The sequence below is a fragment of the Vombatus ursinus genome, unplaced genomic scaffold, assembly GCF_900497805.2.
Source record: "Vombatus ursinus unplaced genomic scaffold, bare-nosed wombat genome assembly UNPS02014778.1, whole genome shotgun sequence".
Classification (NCBI taxonomy): domain Eukaryota; kingdom Metazoa; phylum Chordata; class Mammalia; order Diprotodontia; family Vombatidae; genus Vombatus; species Vombatus ursinus.
The window spans coordinates 5,261,645-5,286,232 of record NW_020954556.1 but is presented as its reverse complement, the minus strand read 5'-3'; the positions used below and the strand labels follow the sequence as shown (position 1 = coordinate 5,286,232).

Genomic DNA, 24,588 nt, shown 5'->3' with positions numbered 1-24,588 from the left:
GCGCCCGCAAGCCCCACCCCCCGCCTCGCGCTCTCCTTCTGAGCGGGGGCGGGGCTGGAAATCGCCCCCCCTACCCCACCCTTCCCGCTCTCCGGCGAAACAGCGCGTGAGGGGGAAAACGCGCTGGCAGGACCCTCGAGTGTGGGGGAAAAGGGGCGGAGCAAGAAGGAAGGAAGAAAGTGCCGGACAGAGGGCGGGATCGCAGCTCCACCTACCCGCGAAGGGGGACACCCCCTAAGGCGGGCCGAAGGGCTCCGCCCGGTCTCGAGAAAGGGGTCCCCACCTCCCCTCCCCTTGAGCCCGCGGCTCGGGGTAAGGGAAAAGGGGGGGGGAGATAAGTGGTCTCTGGTGGACATGCGCACTTTCTGCGAGACCATTCACGAGGACCCCCTCAGCTCGGGGAGGGGGGGGGGGGAAAGGGGGGGGGGGGTCTTCAGAGGGGGCGGGGCAGTGACGCGTCCGAAGGGGGAGGGGAACCCGGGTCCACTCACGCGCCCGGAGGCGGCGCCAAGGCCGCAGCTTCTGTCCCGGTCAAAAATTGGGAGGACAAGGAAAAAACAAAAACAAAAAACAAGGAAAAAAAACTAACATATAGGCTATAAGCAGGTATAGGTGATATCAATCTATATCAGGCTTCTCCTCCTCTCCGGAAACAGACAGGCCGGCAGGAAATGACGACGGCAGGGATCGGCCGGGGCTGCTGGGTCTAAGCAATTCCTGTGCGCCGGGTCCCAAGCTAGGGGGAGAGAGGCCGAGAGCGGGCCGAGACGCCGGCCCCGGGGCCGCCTCCCGAGCGTGAGTTGGAGTCGTTCCCCTCCCTCGCCCCCCTCCCCGTCCTCCTTTCCCCTCCTTCCCCCTCGCGCTGAGGCCGCGTCACCGGTCGCAGGCCCCGCCCCCTACGCCGGCTCGCCCCGCCTCCTCGCGCTGCCTGCCTCACCCTCCCCTTTATCCTTGCTCCCTCCCCTATCCCCTCGCTCCTCTGCCCCCGCTCCCTCCCCTTTCCCCCATTCCTTCTTCTGCGTCTCTCCTCTTTCCCTTCCTCCCTCCCCCATACCCACTCGGTCTCCTGCCCTCTGTTCCAGTCCCTTTGTCCCAGTACTTCTGCTCCCTTCTCTCTTTTTTCTTCTCTCTCCCCTCCCCCACTCCATTCTCTTCCTTTTCTTCCCTCTCTTGTCACCAGTCTCTTATAGGGGAAAAAGGGAAGGGGAGGGGGAATCGGAGTTCAAAACCAGACTTCCTGTCCCCCTTAAGTGTGACTTTGGGCCCAGATTCCTCACCTCTTAAAATAAGTTGGCACTATGGATAGCTTTACAGGGTCCAGTGGATAGAATAGACCAGGAGTCAGGAAGACCTGAGTTCATATTCAGCTTGGGATATTTACTAGTTGAGTAATCCTTCCCACCCCTCCAGCCCCCATTTCTTTCCCTCCTTACTCAAGTAATTTCCCATCTTTGGTTTTCCTAATTTTTCTTCTGTAAAAGAAGAGGTTGGATGACCTCTAAGGTTGCTTGTACATCTCCATGATCCTTTCCCTTCCTCTGATCCTCCTCCTTTGTCCCTTTCTCCCAGACTCTTTCCTTGCCTTCATTTCCCTTCTTTTAATGGTTTCCCATAACCCTTCTCTTTGTCTCCTCACTTCCCACTGAACTTGTTGGGTGATAAGGGCAGTTTTCCCTGTTTACCTTATTCCTGAAATTCTCCAGGAATCACAGGAAGCAGTGTTTCCCAGATTTCTCTGGTGACAGGAATAGCAATAGTGATTTCAGTGTTACAGGGTATTCCCATGTAAGGAAATTCCCTTTTTTTAGTGGCACCTTCTTTGCCGTTTATACTTTTAGATGGTTACCTAGAATACCGAGAGGTAGAGTTACTTGGGCAAGTCTTGCCCAGTTAGTGTCAGTGGTAAAGCTAGAGTACAGTTGTTTCCAGTCTTCAAAGCTAGCTCTCTTATATACTATACTATTCTCCTTCAGTGATCATTCCATATGAATTTTAGAGAAAATACTGGGAAAAAATGATTAACCACTAACATTTCCAGTGAAAACTGGAGAGTTACAGCTTTACTTTCCTTAATTTTCTGAATGAGAGTTGGACTAGAAGAACTCCAAGGTCCCTTTCAGTTCTAATATCCTGGGGCAGCTAGGTGGTCCAATGGATAGAGCACTGGCCCTGGATTCAGGAGGACCTGAGTTTGAATCCGACCTCAGACACATAGCACTTACAAGCTGTGTGACCCTGGGCAAGTCACTTAACCCCCGATGCCCAACCAAAAAAAAAAAGTTCTAATATCCTAATAAAAGATTTCCTGAGCTATTTGATTTTAGAGGAATTTTTTTAAAGTAACAAGACACGTAACTCCAAATTGATTTCAGTCATTTATTTTCAAGAGCCCAGGTACTGCTGCTGATGGGAATTCACTGCCTGTTTCTGCATTGAGAGACACCTTAATTTAGATATTTTCTTTACCTTTCCCTGCTAAAATATACCTTCCAGCCCAGCCTTTTTTCTTGACTTTTTGCAAGAATTCAGAGGTCTTACAAATTTGTAGTTGACATTACAATCCTTTAGGCCTATGTTTGGGATCCTGAGACAACAAGAAACAAGCTCATTGAAAAATTTCCTTAGTACATAAGAATCAAGGTTAACTGCACGTTAGTTCTTTCCAGTGCCTTCTCATAAGCTTAAAATTCTGTATATCAACAAATATGAAACCTCTGCTTGAAAACTTCATATGTTTCTTGGACCTGTAATCAAGGTACCAGGGTCAAGACTTGATGGCAGAGCCGTTTGATTCCCAAGTCAACTTATGTACTTGTCCAAACTCGGAAATTCCTGACCACAGTTGTTTTGACTACTTTGTATTATGCCATTTTATCTTGATCTGATCAGATTTTTTTCCTGGAGTTTGTCAGATCTGCCTATCATCTCTGCATCTCGTCTCCTTTTTGAAATAACTGCAGTCCTTCACAAAAAACAGTTTGTGACAAAGGTCATTTGGCACTGTAGAGAGTCCCAAATGACATTCTAATCATGACTAGTCTATCAGGAATCTCATTGAAACATTAACTGGCTAGGTGAGTGCCATAGGAACAAATGCCCTTGGACATTTCGCTCCATAACTCGAGTTGAAGGCTATGGTGGCATACTTTGACCACACAACAGTTGCTTGTGTATACAGCTGGCTCAGCTGGTTGAGGTCAGGGTCCATCTCCATGTAGATCACTTAGTATTATTCTGTACCATGGTCACAGACCCATACTCCTGGCAGTTAGTCATCTCATTAATAATGCATATAATTGATCACAATAGGGGACTATACAAGAATGTGTTTGAGGGCAAGGTTAACAGAGTAGAAAAAATGCTGGACTGGGAATCAGAAGACTTGACTTAAGTCTGGCTCTGCCACTTTCCAGTTCTTTGACTGGGAATGAATAACTTTTCTGATCCTGTCTCCTCATTTCTCAAATAGAGTTCAAAATACTTGTACTATTGTGTCACAGGAATGGTGTGAGAAAGGTGCTTTAAAAAGCACTATGAGTTGATAGAATTTAGAACTGGAAGAGACCTTTGAAATGATCCAGTCCAATCTCTTAATTTTACAGATAAGGAAACAGGACCAGGTTGTGAGGTTGTGACTTGCCCGAGGTCAGTTCTACAGTGGTAGTACTGCATCCAGCAACTCAAACAAATTTGAGTCTCTGTAGCCTAAAAATCAGTGCAAATCTTTCATCATAAATGTACTAGAGAGTTGATTCAGATCATGTCCTACCAATACAGGATTCGTTTTTTAAATCACTCGGTTGACATTTCAGCACTTACTATGTGCCAGGAACTGCACTAAGCACTGAGAATACAAAGGAAGGCAAAAGGCCTTCCCTGCTTTCAAGGAGCTCACAGTCTTATGGGGAGGGAGAAGTGAGGGGAGGGATGGAGGTGACATGCAAATGTCGATATACAAACAAGACAAGATCAATTGGAGAAAATCGTATAAGGAAAGTAGTAGCGTTAAGAGGGATTGGGAAAGGCTTCTTGTAAAAGGTAGGATTTTAGCTGGGACTTGAAAGAAGCCATGAAGTGGAGATGAGAAGGGAAGGAATTCCAGTCCTGGAGTCAGCCAGTGAGAAGGCACTGAAAATTGGGAGATGGCATGTCTTGTTTGACAAATAGCAAAGAGGCCAGTGTTACTGGATTAAAAAAATATGTAGAGGAGAGTAAGGTTTAAGAAGACAGAAAAGTGGAAAGGGGTCAGGTTTTGAAGGGTTTTTAAAGCCAAATAGAGCATTTTATATTTAGTCCTGAAGGTAATGACCACTGGAGTCAGTTGAATACAGGGCTGACATGGTCAGACGTGTGCTTTAGGAAGTTCTATTTGACACTTGGGTGGAGGATGGAGTCGAGTGGGGAGAGACTTGAGGCAGGCAGACGTACCAGCAGGCTATTGTAATAGGGCCTTTTCTCAATTTTCATCTTTCTTGACCTCTCTGTAGCTTTTGATACTTCCTGCTACCCCTTCTTACATATCCTCTTCCCCCTTGGCTTCTGTAACAATGTTCTTCTGCAGTCTATCTGACTACTTTTTGGACTTCTTTTCAAGAGTGTCATGCAACTCCTTCACCCAACATGGCTGTCCTCAGAGGCTTTGTCCTAGGCTCTTCTCTCTACATCCTTTGCCTTGGTTGTCTTAAGTACTTTTAAATTCAGTTATCTTTTCTAGGTAGATGACTCCCAGATCTCTAGGCCTAGTCCTAAGCTCTCTCCTGAATTCTAGTTCCTCATCTCAAAATGCTTATTAGATGTCTCCATGTGGATATCTCATGTACATCTCAAAAAAAAAAAAAACCTGATGTTAAAAATGTGACTCGTTATCCCATCCCTTCAGGATTTCTGTTTCTATTGTTTGAGCTATATTCCTCATTGACTCTTTCACCTCCAGTATCTAATTAGTTACCAAGTCTTATTGATTCTGCCTCCATGTTTCCACAGCTGTCTCTATCTTTTTAGTCATAAAATCTCCACCTTGGTTCAGTTCTCCATCACCTCTTGCCTGTACAAAATTATATAGCCTCCTAATTGGTCTCAGTGCCTCTGATCTGTCCTTTCCAGTCTATCCTTCACAGAACTGTCAAACTCATCTTCCTAAGGCAGAGGTCTGATCATTTCACTCCTTTGTTCAAAAACCTGTTAGTGGCTCCTAAAGTAGAAGCTCGTCAGCCTAGCACTGAGGGTTCTTTACGGTCTCGGTCCACCCTAACCTATTTTTCCAGCCTTGTTTCTCATAATTTCTATTCTAACCCAACCAGAGCACAGTTCTTTGAACTGGACATGCCTTTTCCTGCCTTCATGCTTCAGCGCAGGCTGTCAACACCCATGCCTGGAATGCACTCACATATGTCTCTCCTCTCAGAATCTTCTTTCTCCAAGGCTCAGCTTAGGTGCCATCTCCTAAGTGAAGTCTTTCCTCAGTCCCCTAGTTTTAGTGCTTTCTTCCTCAGACTATCTTGCATTTACTATCAGTGTGAATAGTATGAGAATATAAGCTGTACCTTGTGTATAGCAAGTTAAATTGAATGAATAGGAAATTAAACAGGACCATAACAATGTATCAGCCAAATCCTGAACAACTGAGACACCGCTGCTTCCTTCCCACTTAAAACATTTTTTTTAAAAGAAGAAACCTGTTTTGCTTCTATTCAGAAGAAAATCTACAGCCAGACTTTTGAAGAAGAAGTAGTTCAACACAATTATATATAACATAGTATGTGGGTATAGCATCTCTAACATCTATATATTTCTACTTAATAATAATAATAATAATAATAATAATAATATTAATTTGCATTTACATAGCACTTACTATGTGCCAGGCATTGTGCTAAGCACTTTACCATTATTATCTCATTTGATCCTCACAATGACCCTGGGAGGTAGGTGCTATTATTACCCTCATTTTATTGATGAGGAAACTGAGATAAATGAAAGTTAAGTGACTTGCCCAGGGTCACACAAGTAAGTAAGTGTCTGAGGCCAGATTTGAACTTGTCTTCCTGACTATAGGCCTGGTGCTCTATTTCCTTCTGCCTAATTTCCAGAGGACATATCTTCATACATATCAAAATACAAATTGATTTTAAAGTAAGTGCTCACATACCCAACACCCTAATTTTAACCAAGTTAAACTTAACCTTACATAGTACCTACTGAATTTAAGCTAGTTCAGGACATCCAAAAACATCAGCTAGGGTTTTAAATGAGAGGCAATGTGATTTAGTGATATAAGGGCTAGGCTTGAAGAATTTTGGAGCCTAGAGAAGCCAAGGTTCCTCCTGCCTCCTATCTCTAGTACTTAGTAGTCATGTGACTCTATCTGAGCCTTAGTTTTGTCATCTGTAAAAGAGAAATAATAGTTATGGTACTTCTCTCATAGGCTGTGAAGATGAAAGGAGAATGTATGAGAAAAGCTTTACAAACCCTAGAGTGTTGGATAAACATCAATTATTATTAAATGTTCTGTAGCTAAGAATAGGTTTTGAGAAACATCATTCACACAAGGTGCAAGCTTCAGGAAAGGCAACCTACCTAGCACTTAGTAAATACTCTTTAACTCTAAAACCATGTTGATGAATTACCCTAATGGACCGTTTTGAAAACTTAGAAGAAGGGTTAACAATATTCATTTAGGGGAATAATAATCAGTGCAGTACTTCCATTGCTATAGGCAGTACAGAGAAAATTGCAAAAAGGACATCTTAGACATTCTAGATATTTTCAGTATCAGAAAATGAATGACTCATCTATAGTAACAGTCATCACCTGTTCAATTTTAGCCTTTTTTCTGTTGATGTTCATAATAACTAGATGGACTTCCATTAGATATTATAACATTTTATGGAAAATTTTCTATTTTAAACTATTCAACAACAGTCTTCATGGAAGGATTTAAGTAACTACTTAATAAAAATAAAACTATTGCCTTAATGTTTCATTTGCTTTGGATAAGAGCTATTGATTGTAATTTTAGTGGAAAACATCAAGTGGAAAAGATATTTCCTTTGAGTAGAAGACAAACTTGAGTTCAACATTTATTTAGGGATTTATTTAAGACCTACCTTGTATAAGTACCCTGTCCTAATTGTTATAGGTGTAAAGATGAAAATCAGTAGACACTAACCAGATAACTTAGGGGGGGGATAACAAGTATGATAAAAGGCAAAATGTTAGGGCAGAAGAGGGGTTTAGATAATGAGTTGAGAAGTATAAGAAAGGGGAGATTACAGGATGATAGATATAAACCTGGAAGGGATCCCTGAGGCCATCTTAGTATCAAAAAGATGATAGCATCAAAGTTGGGGGGGCCTGAGAAGTCATCTAGTCCAAGTCCTTCATTTTACAGATGAGGCCTCAGGTGACTCAGCAACTTGTCTGGGGTCATGAAGGCGGTGTCGGAGACCCTCGAGCCCATGTCACTTTTCTGGTCACATAAAGCTTGCTGAGGAAAAGTTTCACGAATGAACAAGGCACCTACACTGAATCTTAAAAGAAGAGAAGGATATTTATAGGTGGAGATGACGAGAAAGTGCCTTCTAGGCATGGCAGATGTCCTGTGTGAATGCATAAAGGTGTAAAAGGGTAGGATAAGATCAGAAAATTCCCCATAGTCTAGTTTGGCTCTAATGTAGAACTTGGGCAGTGCCATATAATGACATAAGGCTTGAAAAATATCCTGGAGCTAGATTGTAGAGGAACTCAAATGCCATATTAAGTAACTTCTATCCTGTAGACACTAGTGAGCCCTTGAAGGGTTTTGAGTATGGAAGTAATGTAACTAGCTTCAAGGATACAATGATTTCATCATTGCGAGTACTGCTCCTGAAGCACATCACAAGCTCTCTTAAGTCTTAGTAAGTTCCTGTGACTAAAAATTCTTCGCTCTGAAGCCAACCTGGTCCCCTGGCAACAAACATATGATCCTTCTTTGGGCCTGTGCTCCAGTTCAAGTCTTTCCAATTTGGAAAAACTTGGTGGCCTTTGAGACTCCAGAGTGACCTCCGTGCCATGATGATCATCAGCACAGAACTTTAGTAGAGGACATAAATAGCAGATCAGATAAATAGCAAAACAACTTTTCTATCCATATAATGAAGCATGTGGAGGAGAGAGTTCTAACCCCCTCAGTACCTAGAAAATTCTCACTGGCAGTATTAGGACTACCAAATATTTTCAAGGCTGGTATCATTTTTGCAGCATTGGCATCATAGCCAGAACCCTTTTGGTCTGCTCTTTTAAAGTGCCCTGCTGCCTTTATCTTCATTGTTGGTCAGATTAAGATTTGGAAAGTGTGCACTGACCATCCCAACCAGCTTCCTTTACTGCTGCTCAAAGAAGCCAGAACCATCACCCCTAGGACAAGTCTTGGAAAGTTGCGGATAATAAAAATTAAATTGTAGGATTTAGTTAAGTGGCCAGTCCTAGCAACATAACCATAAGAAAATATAATTTATTTTTTCTATTATAGTAACATGGCTGGAGGTTATGGAGTGATGGGAGATGATGGCTCTATTGATTACACTGTTCATGAAGCCTGGAATGAGGCCACCAATGTGTACCTGATAGTGATTCTTGTTAGCTTTGGCCTTTTCATGTATGCCAGAAGGTAAGTTTATAAAAACATGAGATTAGATGTGAAAATTGGATGTCATAATAACTCAAATAGTTAAAAGTATGTGGATTATGGGACTTTTCACCTCTTGATGTGGAAAAGTAATCCGTAATACCATTGATTGATAATCAAACCAATATCACTGTTGCTTCTGCAAAGAGTATGTGACTTAACTGCCCTGTCATTCCCCTCACCATCTCTCTGACTTCCCATACTAAAACACTGTTCCCTGGCCACTACACCCCCATATGGGTTGTTTCTTCTCATTGGAATGTAATCTTCTTGATGGTTTAAATATTGTGAATGAATAAATTAAGATATTTATTGGGCACTTACTAGGAATACTAGGAATAAAATATAAAAGCAAAGGCATTTCTTACCCTCAAGGAACTTATATTCAATATAGGGGTGTGGTGGCCAGGGAGGGTAATTTTGTTTGGAAAGTTAGAGGAATGGTGAGTGGAACCAGTCAGATCCGGAGGACCGGAGGGCAGGAGTTCTGGAGCTGATGAGATTAAGCCCTTAAGCAGGTAACATGTTTGGGAATAAAGTAAAGCATGGTTGGCATTGTCCTGGATATTTATAGTGGGCCACATGAGACATTCACCAATAAGAGTCTGTATTCTATCACTTGGTTTAATTTCTTCTGCTTCTCTTTTTAGCCTAATCTCTCATGACTTGAATTCAAGATATCTTGATACTGGGGACTTCCTGCTACTGCTGTCCTCCTAAACTGGAGTACTCTCCCTCCCCCATAAATTACCTTTTTCCAGATCCACTTTCGTTCACAATGTTCCCTTTGTTCCCTACTCCCAGAATGCCTTATGCTTCCTCACCTTCAGCTGCTGAAATACTACCCATCCTTCACACCCCAGATCAAATGCCACCTCCACAAAGTTATGAAATCTTGGCCATTTATTAATGTGATCCTGGGCAAGCCACTTCCCTCTCTGAGCCCATGTTTCCTCATTGGCAAAATGGAGATAATAATACTTAGACTACCTACCTTCTATAACTGTGGAGAAAGGCCTTTATAAGCCTTGTAGTTCTGTACAGATATGAGCTGTTATAAGGATGAGAGACCAGGGACAGATGTTGCTTGAATTATAGAATGGAAATTCTTACGTGGATTTATAAAGTCTACCCTTTGTAGATATACCTGAGCCAGAGAAGGGGCCAAAGTAGCACACTGGTCTTCTTCCCTTTCACAGATGACGTGACCTAGTCACTTGGTGGAACGAACAGATTATAATGAAATCATGTTTAAATACAAAATTAATTCTTTTGAATATTAGGGACAGGAGAATAACATATTAGAGGCAGCTAGGTAGCGCAGTGGATAGAGTACTGGCCCTGAAGTCAGGAGGACCTGAGTTCAAATGCGGCCTCAAACCAAACACTTGACACTTAACTAGCTGTGTGACCCTGGGCAAGTCACTTAACGCCAACTGCCTCACCAAAAAAAAATAAATAAATAAAAAGAATAACATTATATGAAAAGACGTTCTTTGTTGTCTTTCACATTTCTAATTACTTTTCAATGTGTGTTTTAGGAATAAAAGGAAAATCATGAGAATATTCAGTGTACCTCCTATGTCAGAAACTTTGACGGAGCCCAACTTCTATGACACAATGAGCAAAATCCGTTTAAGGCAACAACTAGAAATGTATTCTATTTGTAAGTATGTGGGTTCTGTTTCAGAGCTCTAGAGTTACATGAGTATGTTTTCTGTTTGGATTGTATCCATTAGCATTGGGACTTGGACAGTTCACATATTTAAATATTGAACATAATAACTCTCAAAAACTCGGTTAGAGGAAAATATGAATTTCTAATGTTTAAGTGCTACGTTACATGTTCACTTCCTCTGATTTGGGGTAGAAGTTCCAAATTAACTAAAGATATATCTGTATAATTTTGTTTTTAATAAGGTTGGCATTACAGATACTGATACTTTAATGGATCCATGATCTAACTGGTGTTACAAGCAGTGAAGTGGTGCATTAGAGTTCCAGGCCTGGAATCAGGAAGACCTGAGTTCAAATCTGGCCTCAGATACTTACTAGCTATGTGATCCTGGGCAAATCACTTCACTTCTATCAGTCTTACTTTCCTTCTCAGTAAAATGGGGATAATAATAGCACCCACCCACCAGGGCTGTTGTGAATCTCAAATAGGATAATATTTGTAAAGCCCTTAGCACAGTGCCTGGTACATAGTGAGAACTATAGAAATGTTAGCTATTGTTATCAATATTACTGTTATTAGTATTACTTCTGCCACTGATAGATTGCAAACTTTTCATGAGTTCTCATTGTTTGCTCTTCTTGTTCCTGTATCTTTCTGTAATTCCTCCATAGAAGATCTACACTATGCACTATTGGCCTTTCTCCAGTTTATGGATTTAGAGCTGGAAAGGATTGTAGAAGGCATTGAATCCAACCATCTCATTTTATAGATGAGGAAACTAAGGCACAGATGGGTTAATTGACTTACCCAAGATCATAGAGCTAATAAGTGTTTGAGGCAGGCTCTTAAGTTGTTCTTAAACTCAACCTGCCCAAAACTGAGCTAATTATGCCCCCCCCACCCTCCTCTTTCTAACTTCCTTGTTCCTGTCAAAGGCACTACCATCTTCCTCGTCACCCAGTCACAATCTAGGTGTCCTCCTTGACCCTTCTCTCTCATTCTCCATATCCAGTCTCTTTCGAAGTGCTGTTGATTCTCTGTTTGTAGCATCTCTCGTTGGCTCCTTCTCTTCTTTGATACCCCTACCACCCTAATACAAGCACTCACATTCAGTAGCCTTCTGGTTGATCTCTTTACCTCAAGTCTCTTCTCTGTTACACCCAGTACTGGATATATGATCCAGTACATGCTTAACCCAGCTATCAAAGTGATCTTAAAGCCCATGTCTGACTATGTCACCATCTCTTCCCCCTTCACCCATTTAATAAACTACAGTGGCTCCCTATTGTCTCTAGGATCTAATATAAAATCTTCTGTTTGGCATTCAAAGCCCTTTATAACCTGGCCTCCTCCTATCTTTCCAGTCATTTTTACACCTTATTTCTCCATTTATTCTGTAACCCAGTGGCCCTGGCCTTCTTGTTGTCCATCACTGCATTGATAATTAACTTATGAAATTATGAAATAGGGGCAGGGTTCTTTGGATACTTGTCAGGAAAGACCATACTTGGCAGTGGCAAAACAGGGTAACAATCATACTTTAATAACTAAAATGGGTGTAAGAACTAACAGCAAAGGAAATACGAAGAGAAGCAATGAAAAGTGGGGATATAGAGGCACATGACGTGGGGACGGGGGAGGAGGAGGGAGGGAAGGGAAGGGGAAGTTAATGGGGTGGTGAAGGAGGGCCAGCAGCGTGAAGAAAAGGGATGGAGAGGCGATGAGTTATTTATGTAATAGAGGATTGGAGTTGGGAGTACTTGGTAGCAAGGGCCTTTAGGAGATGGAAGAGGGCTCAGGGGGCAGGAGTTTGAGGTCTCATTTTTATAGGGTTTTTTGAGGAAACACCAACTCCTGTCTATGCCATCTTGGGGATCCAGATCATCTCAAAGTTATCAATAAAACTTCAAAGTCATTATCCCAAAGTTATCAACGCTTTTTTGATGTTCTGCTGGTCTAGAGGTGGGGAGGTCTGGAGTTTATCTGTAATTTACGAATCATAGAACCAAAATCTTGACATCATTGCCTAGATGGTTTCTCCTGATTGGGCATATATTACTAGGATGTGAATTTTGGTTAATATATGATAGAATTTGTAAATTATGCTCCTTTGAGCTTAGGGACAGTTTGTACATTATATCCAGGTTCCCCTTTGTAATCTTACTTCCTGCTATTGCTCCTTTTACTGGCTACCCATAAAATTTACATAATAACTGATTAGGAGGGGAAGTGGGGTGCTGGGGTGGACCAGAACATGATACAGCTTTAGCACAATCAAACAAAACATTCCATCTCCCTATTCCATGCCTTTTCACTGGCTGCCCCCTAGGCCTGGAATCCTTACTCTCCTCATCTCCAAGGTAACATGGAGATTTAATAAATATTTATTGTGTGCCATGCACTGTGCTAAACTTTGAGAATACAAATACAGCCAAAAAGGAAGACATTCCCTGCCCTCACGGAGCTTACATTCTAAGAGGGAAGACTATAGGCAAAAAGGATCTGAAAAGCAGAGAGTAAAGGAAAGGAAGATGAGGGGGATGAGGCAAGGTATCAAAATCTGGAAAGAGAACCAGAGCCTTAAAGGGAAGGTTAGCCAGCCTAGGCCCCTCCCCAAAACGGAGGCCCCAGGAGAAACTCACCGGTAGGAGAAAGGGACTGGCAGAGTGAATGGGGATTTCCAGGTTGAGATGACAAAGTCTGGAAAGTCAGAAGCAGAGCCAGGAGCACCTCTGGCCTTCCCTGGCTTCCATTAAATCTCAGCTAAAATCCCAGCTTTTGCAAGAAAGCATTTCCACTCCTCCTTGATATTAGTGCCTTCCCTCTGAGATTACCTTCCACTTCCACTGTCTGTGTCTTGTTTGAATAAAGTTGTTTGCATGTTGTCTCCCTTGTTGGACTGTAAGCTCCTTGAGGGCTAGGCTTGTTTTTGCCTTTCTAGCCCCAGCACTTAGCATGGTGCCTGGCATGGAGGATGTACTTAGTTAAGACTTGTTGGCTTGACTTCTTGACTCCAAGTCTAGTCCCCTATCCACTATGTTCAGCAAGCTGCTGACTCTTTTCATCCTCCTCGGATATCAGTGAAGCACTGAAATTGTCCATCTGTTAGTCTTCCCTTGTGACTAATCTGCCTCCTTTTTCTGGCCATACATGTCCTCAATGACATTTTTTTATGCCATAGACAAAATATAAGTTAATGTGTCATCATACTTGTCATTTAAAGTGTTGGCAAATTCCCCAAAGAATTGACAAAAAGTTATTATTTACTTACCCCAAAGTAGAAGTATTGTAGGAAGAAGAAAATTTATCATATGAATACATTTGGTAAGAGAAATAATTTTTACTTATACTATTAAGTTTTAATTAAAAGAACTTTGCTCATATATATGTTGTTTCTTGCTAAAAATGTGATGTTGGGCATTTAAGTTAAGTCTCAATTTTCTCATCTATAAAATGGGAATAAAGTAGTACACTACCAATCTACCCCATAGTACTGTTCTGAGGATCAAATTAAATAATGTATTAAAGTCCCTTTGTGGTCCCAAATACCCTCTAAATGAGTTATTATTATACTGTATATTAATATCCTAAATAAGCCTGATATGTACAGAACAAGCTACTATGTATTTGAAGATATATGTCTGGAAATGAGAGAAATATAAAGTAGATTAGCTTTCACTTAAGAAGTAGAATTGCATGCTAATTTAATTCAAAACTATTACTAATTCCTTATAGAGAGACTCATTAGTTGAATAATATTTTAATAATGTTAACTCAAATGACCAGTTGCTTTTATTATTTTAATAATAAATGTCATTAAACTGCTTCTATCTTTTTTTCATTTTATTTTTTTAACAGCAAGGAAATATGATTATCAGCAGCCACAAAACCAGACTGACAGTGTACAACTCTCCCTGGAATGAATGAATGCTTAGCACACTGACAGCACAAATTATATTTTGCTGACAGTTTGGTAGCAAAGTCAGTTCAGAATTCTTTTTTGCAAAAGCTGAAGAGCCTAAATTTCTTTGAATTTATGTATAAAATCATGTCACTTTTTAAATGATTTTTGCCTGTATAGATTATTTCATTATTGCATAAATGGAAATGGTACATCAACTTTGGGTACAGGGTAGCTTGGCAGGAGGAATACATTTGAGGAGATACCACTTTTGTTAAAAAGAGGATAGTTGTAGCACGTAGTTCATTTTTCGGTCTTAGGGAAGAACTGGTCAGTCAAAGATGAAAACGTATCTTCAGATTCCTGGCCATTAACCACAGCTAATGTGAAAGGGACCCTATATGTGGGGTAGTAGAAAGAGAGCTGGATTTGGAAGTAACTGACCCAAGACCACACCCCACTTCTGCCACTCAGTGCCTGCATGTCCCTGGGTAAATAAGTGAACCTCTCCAGGCCTCTGCTTTCTAAAATATGAATGAGAGGATTGGATCAGGTGAACCCCCGGGGGCCTTTCCAGGTCTACAACTATGACCTCAATCTCATTTCAGATATTTTTTAGAGTTTAAAAATGGAGGAGAGTTGCTGGCAGAATTTCTTGGATTCTGTGTACGTCATATTATTAGTTGAGCGTTATGCACCCTCATTTCTAGGATTTCTTTGTTAGTTTGACCCAACAGCCTCTGCAAATGATTGTCTTTTTTATTGCATGATTTTACCTTTTCCTAATTTTAAAAGTCTTTTTGTGGTTGCTTTTTTCCCTTTTCCTTTGATTATATTGCTGTGGTTTATCCCTCCCCCCCCCCACTTTTTTTACTCTAACCCTCTAGTTGGTGGGGGGAAGGGGACAGCCAGAAGGAGAGTGGGTGGGTACCCTGATGAGTCACTGGGGTGAACTGTGCCTGCCTGGGCCTCTGTGTTTGGGTGCTGGCCCCATTACAACCATTGTGTATTGTTTATGCTTTTCAGCTATCAGCTTCTTGGAAAAATCTTGTATATTATGTGCTTCACTATATTATGATGTTCAGGAGAATATTTATGGAATATGCATATTTTTCATGTTTTATTTAATATCAATGCAATTATTTAAATAGAGGATAGTTAATTAGAAGGTAGTAAAACTGTAGAAGTTTAACTGCCCATTTATTTAGCCAAGATTCGATATCTGAGTCATAACTATTCTTAGTTTTCAAAGACAAAGCAAGTATTGTTATTTATCAACACTTCTACAAATGTAAGAATTGATTCATAATACAATTTTGAAGATTAAAAACAGATAAAATCAAGAAAACCTAATTTCCTTTTTTTAAAAGTTAAATTACGTCTCACCACATGAAGCAGTTCATTCGGGCCACATAAGTTAGTTTCAGTGCCAGTTCAGTCTAGGAATTAAAGATCAGCTAAAAATTTATAAACAAATACATCTAGTTAGAAGAAAGTAGAAAAAGGAGTGCAAGGGGACCAGTCTTCTTTCACAAGACTTTGTTCTTGTGAGACGTGCCCTCTAGTCCCAAGAATAGAGCACCAAAGGTTCAGTCCACAGTTTGCCACTGAGATGCAGAGCAATCAATCTTAGGCAAACCACATAAGGGGACTTAATTGCTTCATTTCCCTTCGCTGAAAGAGGATTGTCACAATAAAACAGTAGATTATTTGGTAACCAGCAAACCTTGGCAACTAAGGGAAAAGTTTGTAGAGTTGAGCTGAGAGACAGGGTTCACCTCCACCAGCTACATTTTATGTTCTTGTTCCCAAGCCAATTCAAAATGTCTGGAAGAAGTCACGAATATTTGCTTACTGGGTCCTCTACAAATTCCAGCTATCCAGTTCATGGCTTAACTAGGCCTTCACCACTTGTTTTGCAATCCTTTTATCAATCTGACTCTTATCATACTACTTACAGTGGTTGTTCCAAACGTCCCCCTCAAGCCCTTGACTTCACCAGCACCCTTTCAGCAGATGACTTCTACTCAACTGAGGACTGAAGGTCTTAATTTGCTCACCTTCTCTTCATACACAGAACCTCTCTGTCCTCACCCATCCTATCCTCCCTTGATACAATCTTAGAAGATTCAGCTCAATTACTCAAGCAGTTCCATACCCACTGGGTGGAAAGCCCTGTGCTTGGTGCCAGAGATACAAAGACAAAAATGAAAGTCTCTGTCCTCAAGGAAATTATGTTCTATCCTTCTGGAGGCTTACGTACCCAGCCAATAAGTTCAAAATCATTTTAGTAAAGAAGAGAGTGCTGATAATGGCAGATCAGAAAGTCTCAGCTTGAATAGAGCTGGAGACTCCAAGAGACATGTGAGGAAGGACAGCATGCCAGGAAGGGAGGGTAGCTTGTGCCAAGGCACAGAGGCAGGGGACACAGTGTCTTATGTGGCAAACAGCCAAATGGGTGGCTGTCCTTAGCCAGGCTGATACTTGACACTCCTCTACTTATGTATGTCCATTATCTCCCCATCTCCTTTGGGTATCAGTTGTACCACACATTCCCACCTCTGTATTCAGTGTTTTCCTCTCATATCCCAAAACCCTGCTTAGATTTCGCTGTCCTAAAAAAACCCCACAGAAACCTTCCATTGATTTGCCATTTCCTCAAGCTATGATCTTCTGTTAGCTGTTAAACTACTAGTAACAGTAGTTTGCAATTATTATGTCTACTGATTCACTACTGATTCACTCCTCAAACTCTCCAACCTCTTGCAGTCTGACTTACGGCCCCACCATTCTACTAAAACAACTCCCTCCAGGGTTACTAATGACCTCATAGTTACTAAATCTGTGCCATTTGATACTGTTAACCAGTACAATACAATATAACCCCCATTTCCTTGATATTCTTTATTTTCAGTCTTTCCATGACATTATTTCCTTTGGTTCTCCTATCTGATTGTCCTTTTTTGGCCTTCTTTGCTGATTCTCTGCTCTCTCCATCTTCTCCCCCTCCCCCTAAGGTTTAACCTTGACCCCCTCCTTTACACTCTTTCCCTTTGTGATCTCAGCACCCATGTTTTCAGTTACCACCATTAAACAAATGACTGCGAAATCTATATAGCCAACTCCACATACACTCAGTGTCTGAGCCCTGTTGTTTACAACTCATTGTCTCTCACAACCATTCCTTTCCTCTCACAGTCACCACATTAGTTCAGATTCTCACCCCCTATCACCCAGACTATTGAAATCACTTCCTGACCTTCATAATTCTAGTTTCCCCCTCTCTAACTCTCCTTCACACAGATGTCAAAATATTCTTCCTGATGTACAAGTCTGACCAGTTCACTTACTTGCTCAAAAACCTTCAAAAGCTCAGGGCAGCTAGGTGGTGCAGTGGATAGAGCACCGGCCCTGAAGTCAGGAAGACCTGAGTTCAAATCCAGCCTCAGACCAAACACTTGTCACGTACTAGTTGTGTGACCTTGGGCAAGTCACTTAACCCCAATTGCCTCCCTAAAAAAACAACAACAACAAACCTTCAAGAGCTCCCTTTGGTGGGGGGAGCCTTAAAGAATAAAACCCAGATTCCTTAGATTGGTATTTAAGGCCCTCTACAGTCTGTCTCCAACTGGATTCTACAATCTTATTGCATACTATTCCCCTTCACTCACTCTGGGTTTCAGCCAAAGTGAATTTCCTAGCCATTCTAGATCGCATCTGGCTGTCAGCCACCTTTGCCCTTTAATACAGACTGTCCATCATCTTTGGAATTCACTCCCTCTTCATTTCTGCCTGTTAAAATCCTTATCTTCCTTCAAGGCCCAGTCAATTCAGGTGACTTGTCTTTGATAAAGCCTTCCCTGATCCACACACACACACACACACACACATACACACACACACACACATTAAATTTGTCTGTCAACCAGTTATTAAGTACCTAATACATGTTAGGCACTATTCTAGGTACTGGGTATACACAGCAAAAAAGGCCTTTGTCTTCAAGGAGCTTACAGTTTTATTAGGTGCAACAATATGTACATATATAGGCACATACAAAATAAATACCCAGTATTTTGTGAGTGTGTGCACGTTCCTGTTTGTGTGTGTGTGTGGTGGTGGTGGGTGTTCAGGAAGGGCTTCATGTAAAAGGTGGTCCCTGAGCTGGTTCTTGAAGGAAAGAAGGGATTCCGACAGGCAGAGGCAATAAGGGAGTGCATCCCAGGCATGGCAGATAGCCAGTGAGAGGCAAGGAGACCCAAGATGAAGTGTTAGGCATGAGGAACAATAAGACCAACTTGGCTAGGCTAGGCTTGTGAAGGGAATAATGTATAATAAAGCTGGAAAGGTAAATGAGGACCAAATTGTAAAATACTTAAAAATTTTGAATCAATGAAATAAATCTCAAATTTTCTTCCAGCATTGGTTCTGTTCTCTCTATTTCCTATGTTTTGCCTGTTGCCTTATATTGTACTTATTTGGGTTTATAATTTTACTTATAGAAAAACTGAGGCAGACAGCTATTAAGTGAATTGCATAGAACATAGAACACTTAATGAATGTTTGTTGATTGATTTCCATCTTCCTAATTTTGGCAACTCAGAAACCAACCAAGGATGAAGTTGCAGTTAAAACTGTAACTTCCTTAGGTCGCACAGCTAGTAAATACCTGAGGCCAGGTTTGAACTCAAGGTTTTCCTGATTTCATGTCCAGTGCTGTATCCATTGTACCACCTAGCCATCTCTCCTTGGTTTTCACTGAACCCTTGTTCTGACCTAGAGATCATAAGCTTTTTAAGGGAAAAGATTGTACTTCTATGCCTAACACAAAACTTTGCACATAATAGGCACTTAATAAATGTTGGTTGAAATTAACTGATTTTTTTTCTTTCTTGAGACTAAGTTGAAATACAAGCTGTTTACTTAAACATAGTAATTTATTTAATTACATGTTATGGGAGCCAAAAACTGGGGAGGAGGAATATATGTGGCCCTCCCCACTCTGGATTTGGTTTGGAGCACCGATCAAACAATGGGCACAAATAAAATACACTTTCTTCGGCCTCTACCTTGCACCCTAATGAAGCTGGGATCAGTCCTAGTTATGAAAGAGACAAAATGTCTGTGCCATCCTGAAACACAATCCAATCCCTTCTCACTTCTTTCACAGAATCTTTAGTTTCCATCAAAACTCAGACAATGGAATACCTCCATCAGGCTCTGATCTGGCAGCTAATGCCTTCTCAAAATTGCCTTGTATTTCTCTTCTATATATTTTGTACACATTGTTGTCTTTCCAGTAGAAGGTAAGCTCCTTGAAGACAAGGATTGCTTAATTTTTGTCTGTGTCCCCATCACCTAACTGGTACCTGGAACATACTAGGCATTTAATAAATACTGATTGATTGATTGATTGATCCCCACCTTCCTAATTTTTGCAAATCAAAAACCAAAGAAATCTGTAACTAAAATTGCAAATTCTTTGGGGTTTTCTCTCATCTTCTATGACAACCCTCCCCATTTCTCCAGTACCCATTGTTCTCACATTGTTGGATGCCCAAAAATTCTCCTCTGCAATAACCCCACCCAGGCCTACCCTTGCCAAACAGTGCAATGCCTAAAATTATCACTCTTTCCTTTCTACTAAAACAATAATTCCTCAATAGCCACTGGTCAGAGAAGAAAAGCAATCTAACAAGCCAATTCTTAAGGATTGATGATAGCTGAGTGTTCTTCCCGGGAATATTTGCATTATTTCATAAGGAAACACCTTGCAACTCTGATGCCCTAACACTGATGTTTGGATTATAGGCACTATGTCCAAGAAGGCATGATGCAGTTTGGATCAGGAAAGCCTTCCTAGAAACTCACCATGTACCATTCTCTATATCTGAAGCCAGCCCTGAACAAAATATTACAAGCAGGGATGAGAGAATCCATTCAGTGCTATCCTAGTGAGCCCCACAAATTTCTATAACATAAATTTGAGCTCAGAACAGCAAACAAGTCATCTTGTTCCTTCATCCTTTCTTCTTCCAGTGCCAACATGGATCCTCTTAAATCCTCCCAAGAGACCTATGATTTTTTTCGCTAAAACATTTGCAATTTCTCTACCATTTAGTAGAGAGTTTTCAAAATCTGGAGGCTGTGGCCTCCAAAATTCATCAGCCGGTTGTCAGCTTTTTAGTGATGAGACTCTCCAAACTTGGCTCAGAAGATCATCTGATGATAGACATATAATCTATACTCAAAGCCTTTCCAGGTAAGCAGATCTACCAAAGCTTATGTGTGTTCTTCCATCCAGAACCTGATATAGTCAGAATAATCACTAAACCAAAAATTGGTATCAAAGGAGGGTTTGAGTAAAAGTCACTCAAAATAGTGAATTAAATTTTATGGCAGAGTTATGGAAGGGACTTGGTAGTTATTTATATATGCTCCACAGTGTACCCTTTACTAAATTTGATTATATGTAATTATGAAAACTGCTGGGCAGCTAGGTGGAAGCAGTAGATAGAGCATCAAACCTGGAGTCAGGAAAAGACTCATCTTGAATTCAAGTCTGGCCTCAGACCCTTGCTAGCTGGGTGACCCTGGGCAAGTCACTTAACCCTGTTTCCCTCAGTTCCTCATCTATAAAATGAACTGGAGAAGGAAATGGCAAACCACTTCAGTATCTTTACCAGAAAAACCCCAAATGGGGACATTACTGAAACAACTGAACAACAACAAAATTGTGAAAATTTTATTTTTATCCAAAATAAAAACAGTGCACATTCTAGGTTACATATGTACAAAACTGAAAAGACTGATGACTAGGTCAGACTCAGGTGGTGGTGGTGGTGGTGGTGGTGGTCCATCTCAGCATTTGGCAACAAGGTAGATGGTATGCACCAATTCTTTAAACAGCTGGGGGGTTTTTTGACGGTTTTGAAGGAAAGTAAGGATTCTATGAGGAGAAGATGAGGGGTTGGACTGTGTTCCAGGATGGCACAGACATTTTGCTTCTTTCACAGGTAGGACTGATCCCAGCCTCAACTGCTGATACATACATACATACATACATACATACATACATACATACATACATACATATATACATATATATATTTTTTTTTTTAAGTTCTAAGACAGGGGTTCTTAACTTTTTTGTGTCATGCATGAGACATGGCAGTCTTGTGAAGCCTATGAACCCCTTCTCAGAATAATGTTTTTAGGTTCCTAAATACATAGGATTACAGAGGAAACCAATTATATTGGAATAGTCATTAAAAAAAAGTCCACAGATCCTAGGCTAAGAATCTTTGCTCTAGGGTAACACTTATCTCAAGCCATGGACTAATGGCTCCATCCCTCAGATTTTCATGTATGAGGACTTTGGTCAATCAGAAACAAACAAAACAAAGTCCAAGATTCAAAAATTGTAAATGCCTATGACCTTAGAGAACTTTTTATAATTCCCTTGAGTTGTTGTTATTGCTGTTGTTTTTCAGTCATGTCCAATTCTTCCAGACCCCATTTGGGGTTTTCTCGGCAAGGATACTGGAATGGTTTGCCTTTTCCTGTGCCAGCTCCTTTTACAGATGAAGAAATGAGGTACAGGGTTAATTGACTTGCCCGAGGTCACCCAGGTAGTCAAGTGTCTGAGGTTGCATTTGAACTCAGATCCTCATGATTCCAGCCCCGGCACTTTGTCCACTTCACTGTCTACCTGCCCCAATTCTCTTGAGACAGCTGCCCAAATGTAAAATAAAACAATAAGAATACATTCAAAGCAATGGGCTTCAGTGGAATGTCAGCCAATGGAGTGTCAGACTGATTTCTGTTTCCTTGTGAAATGATGCCTGAAGTATCTTTCAACCTGGAGATTCTGTGGTTCTCTATGCTCATGATTTTCATGGGATTTTATTTGGGGTTTATGGTTCAAAATGCCATTTCATTTTTTAGTTAAAAATGTAAAAGTGTTCCTTTAATCAAATTGATTACTAAAGAGAATATGAAAATTACACAGGAAACAAAGATAGGGCTCTTTTATAATCTGTGCCAGCAAAGGAAATACCTTCATTGAGGAGATACTATATCCATTGACATATTTAAAACACATGTAGTCCCTTGTTGCCTTATTTCTATGGTGAGATAAAGAACATTTTGATCATCAAGTGAGGGGAAGTGAAACATTATAATAACTCATTCAGTTTTCAACTTTTGTTTTTGTGAGGGGGCAATGCTGAGAGATTAAGTAGGGACCACTGACTAGGGAGCAAACAGTGATTTTTTAAAAGCTAGCCATAAATAGGCATTTGAAAAAAAAATGGTAATGGATGGATGGACAGAGAATTACTCTTAAGTTGTTGAATGTTTTTCTTTTTTTTTAAATTTTATTGATATCTTTTTTTAATCACCTGTTTCCTCAATGTACTTCTTCTCACATCCCACCTCTTCCAAAGAGCCATCCTTTATAACAATGAATATCAATGTGTTTTACTAACAATTTCTTTAATATATGCTGATATGCCAATTGGTCAAATAAGCAATACCATCACTGGAATTTCCTATAGAGGCATTACATTTTGGATGATCCAGGGTGCCCAAGCAGGAAAATTCTGGGGGGCGGTAGGAAAATTGGGGAGATGACTCTCTTTTATTACCTTTTATAGAGAAGAGAGAGAGAGAGAGAGAGAGAACAATAATCAGTCAATCAACAAACATTTATTGAAAGAGCTTACCAGGTACCAGGCTCCATGCTAGGTGCTGAGGGTACAATCACACAGAATAAAACAATCCCTGTTTGCAAGTTTACATTCTCTAGTCTCATCATTATCTATGCCTATTCTACCATATCTGTTTCTATATCATTTTAGCATCCCAAGGAGACACAGGACTGTGACTTTCAGTTGTTTCAAGTGCAGGATCACAAATTATCAGGGTTTTTGGCACCAGTTAAGGGTCTGGTATACAGTGTGCTATTAATGTGTGGGAAGTAATTCCAAAAAACAAATGGTCATGTAATTATTATTCTTTGATACTGTCAGTTTAATACACCCAAACCTCATTAAATTATCCATGTTTAAGGGAATAAACAGTGAGATGTATAGTTTCAAATAGCAGCTAATTTCCCAAATAATGAATATTCATTAAATGATTATTTTCTTTTTCCTAAAAATTTGTCTGTTAAAACTTCACTAAGACTTTTGGGACCCTAAGTATAATTATTTGCTTTCTCCTATTTTCACTTTTTTTCTTGCTTTTTCTTTCTTGTGGTTTTTCCCTGTTGTTCTGATTCTTCTTTCACAACATGATTAATGTGGAAGTATGTTTAACAGGATTGGACATGTTTAACCTATATCAGATTACTTGCTGGGGAAAGAGAAGAGAGGAAGGAAGAAAAATTTGGAATGCAAAATCTTACAAAAATGAATGATGACAACTATCTTTACATATAATTTGAAAAAACTGCTATTAAATTTTTAAAAATTAGTTGCTTTCTCTGGGTACATGAAAAGCTGAATTAGAAGTGTATGGAGTAGCAAGGGGGAGAAAGTTTGGGGGGCTAAAGATTCACAATGAATAATCCACAAAACAATTCATGTCTGCATAATCTTGAATTATACCATGGAAATGAGCTGTGGATGGGAGAACTGGGAGAGGGTACCAGCTCATGTTATTAATAGCTGTATAACCATGAGCAAGTCAGTTAACATCTCTAAAGTTTGGATTCCTTGTCTGTAGAATGGGGATCTGCTTCATGATGTTGTTGGTGCTTTATAAAGGGCTGGAGAAAGGTGAATTATTATTACTTTTATTTATTTCTTCCACATGATAGTTTTATTATTATTCCCATTCAGAAACCAACTACTATTATAGTCACACAAGCACTGCCTTCCAAAGTTTACTTTTTTCTAAAAAGACCTTTCCAATATGCTGCTATCTTCTGAGTTCCTAGTATCATTTGCAAATCAAATATGATGACTGAAAAACACTGGTCACAGCCACGCATTGGTCAAACAGTTCAGATACAGGGAAGGCAGGCAAAACTTGCCTTCTCTAATTCCATAATTCCAAAAAGACTTTCTGACCCCTTTTTGGGCTGTTGAGAGTTTCATCAGTATATCTTTTTTGGGAAAGCAATTGCTGTCTTTCTTGCTTGAGGTTTTTAATCATTGAAGTCAGTATCTTCTTTTCATCTCCTAGGCCTGTGATATTTTCCTCAGAGGACTGAAGACTTGGTTTCAAAGAGGCCAATTCCAAGGAAAGATTCTCATTTATCTTCAGTTATAAATGACTTAAAGAATTTCCAGGAGTTGGGAAGGAAATTATTTAAAATGAAGTTATTTAATACCA

At 40.4% G+C, this 24,588-nt stretch overlaps 1 protein-coding gene across 4 annotated transcripts; it reads left to right on the top strand.

The window, feature by feature from the left end:
- The first annotated feature begins 80 nt into the window (after window positions 1-80).
- On the top strand, window positions 81-24,588 carry SMIM19 (small integral membrane protein 19). 4 transcript variants are annotated; one of them, XM_027865353.1, is made up of 6 exons: window positions 99-400; window positions 657-795; window positions 8,513-8,650; window positions 10,210-10,334; window positions 20,287-20,509; window positions 24,439-24,588. In XM_027865353.1, the coding sequence occupies exons 1-6, from the start codon at window positions 355-357 to the stop codon at window positions 24,464-24,466; spliced, it is 699 nt and encodes a 232-aa protein (XP_027721154.1). In that variant the 5' UTR covers window positions 99-354; the 3' UTR covers window positions 24,467-24,588. The 4 variants fall into 4 exon arrangements, with proteins under 4 accessions (XP_027721155.1, XP_027721157.1, XP_027721154.1 ...); XM_027865354.1 differs by lacking the exons at window positions 20,287-20,509; window positions 24,439-24,588 and adding an exon at window positions 14,205-15,080 and having other exon boundaries at window positions 81-400; XM_027865356.1 differs by lacking the exon at window positions 657-795 and having other exon boundaries at window positions 98-400.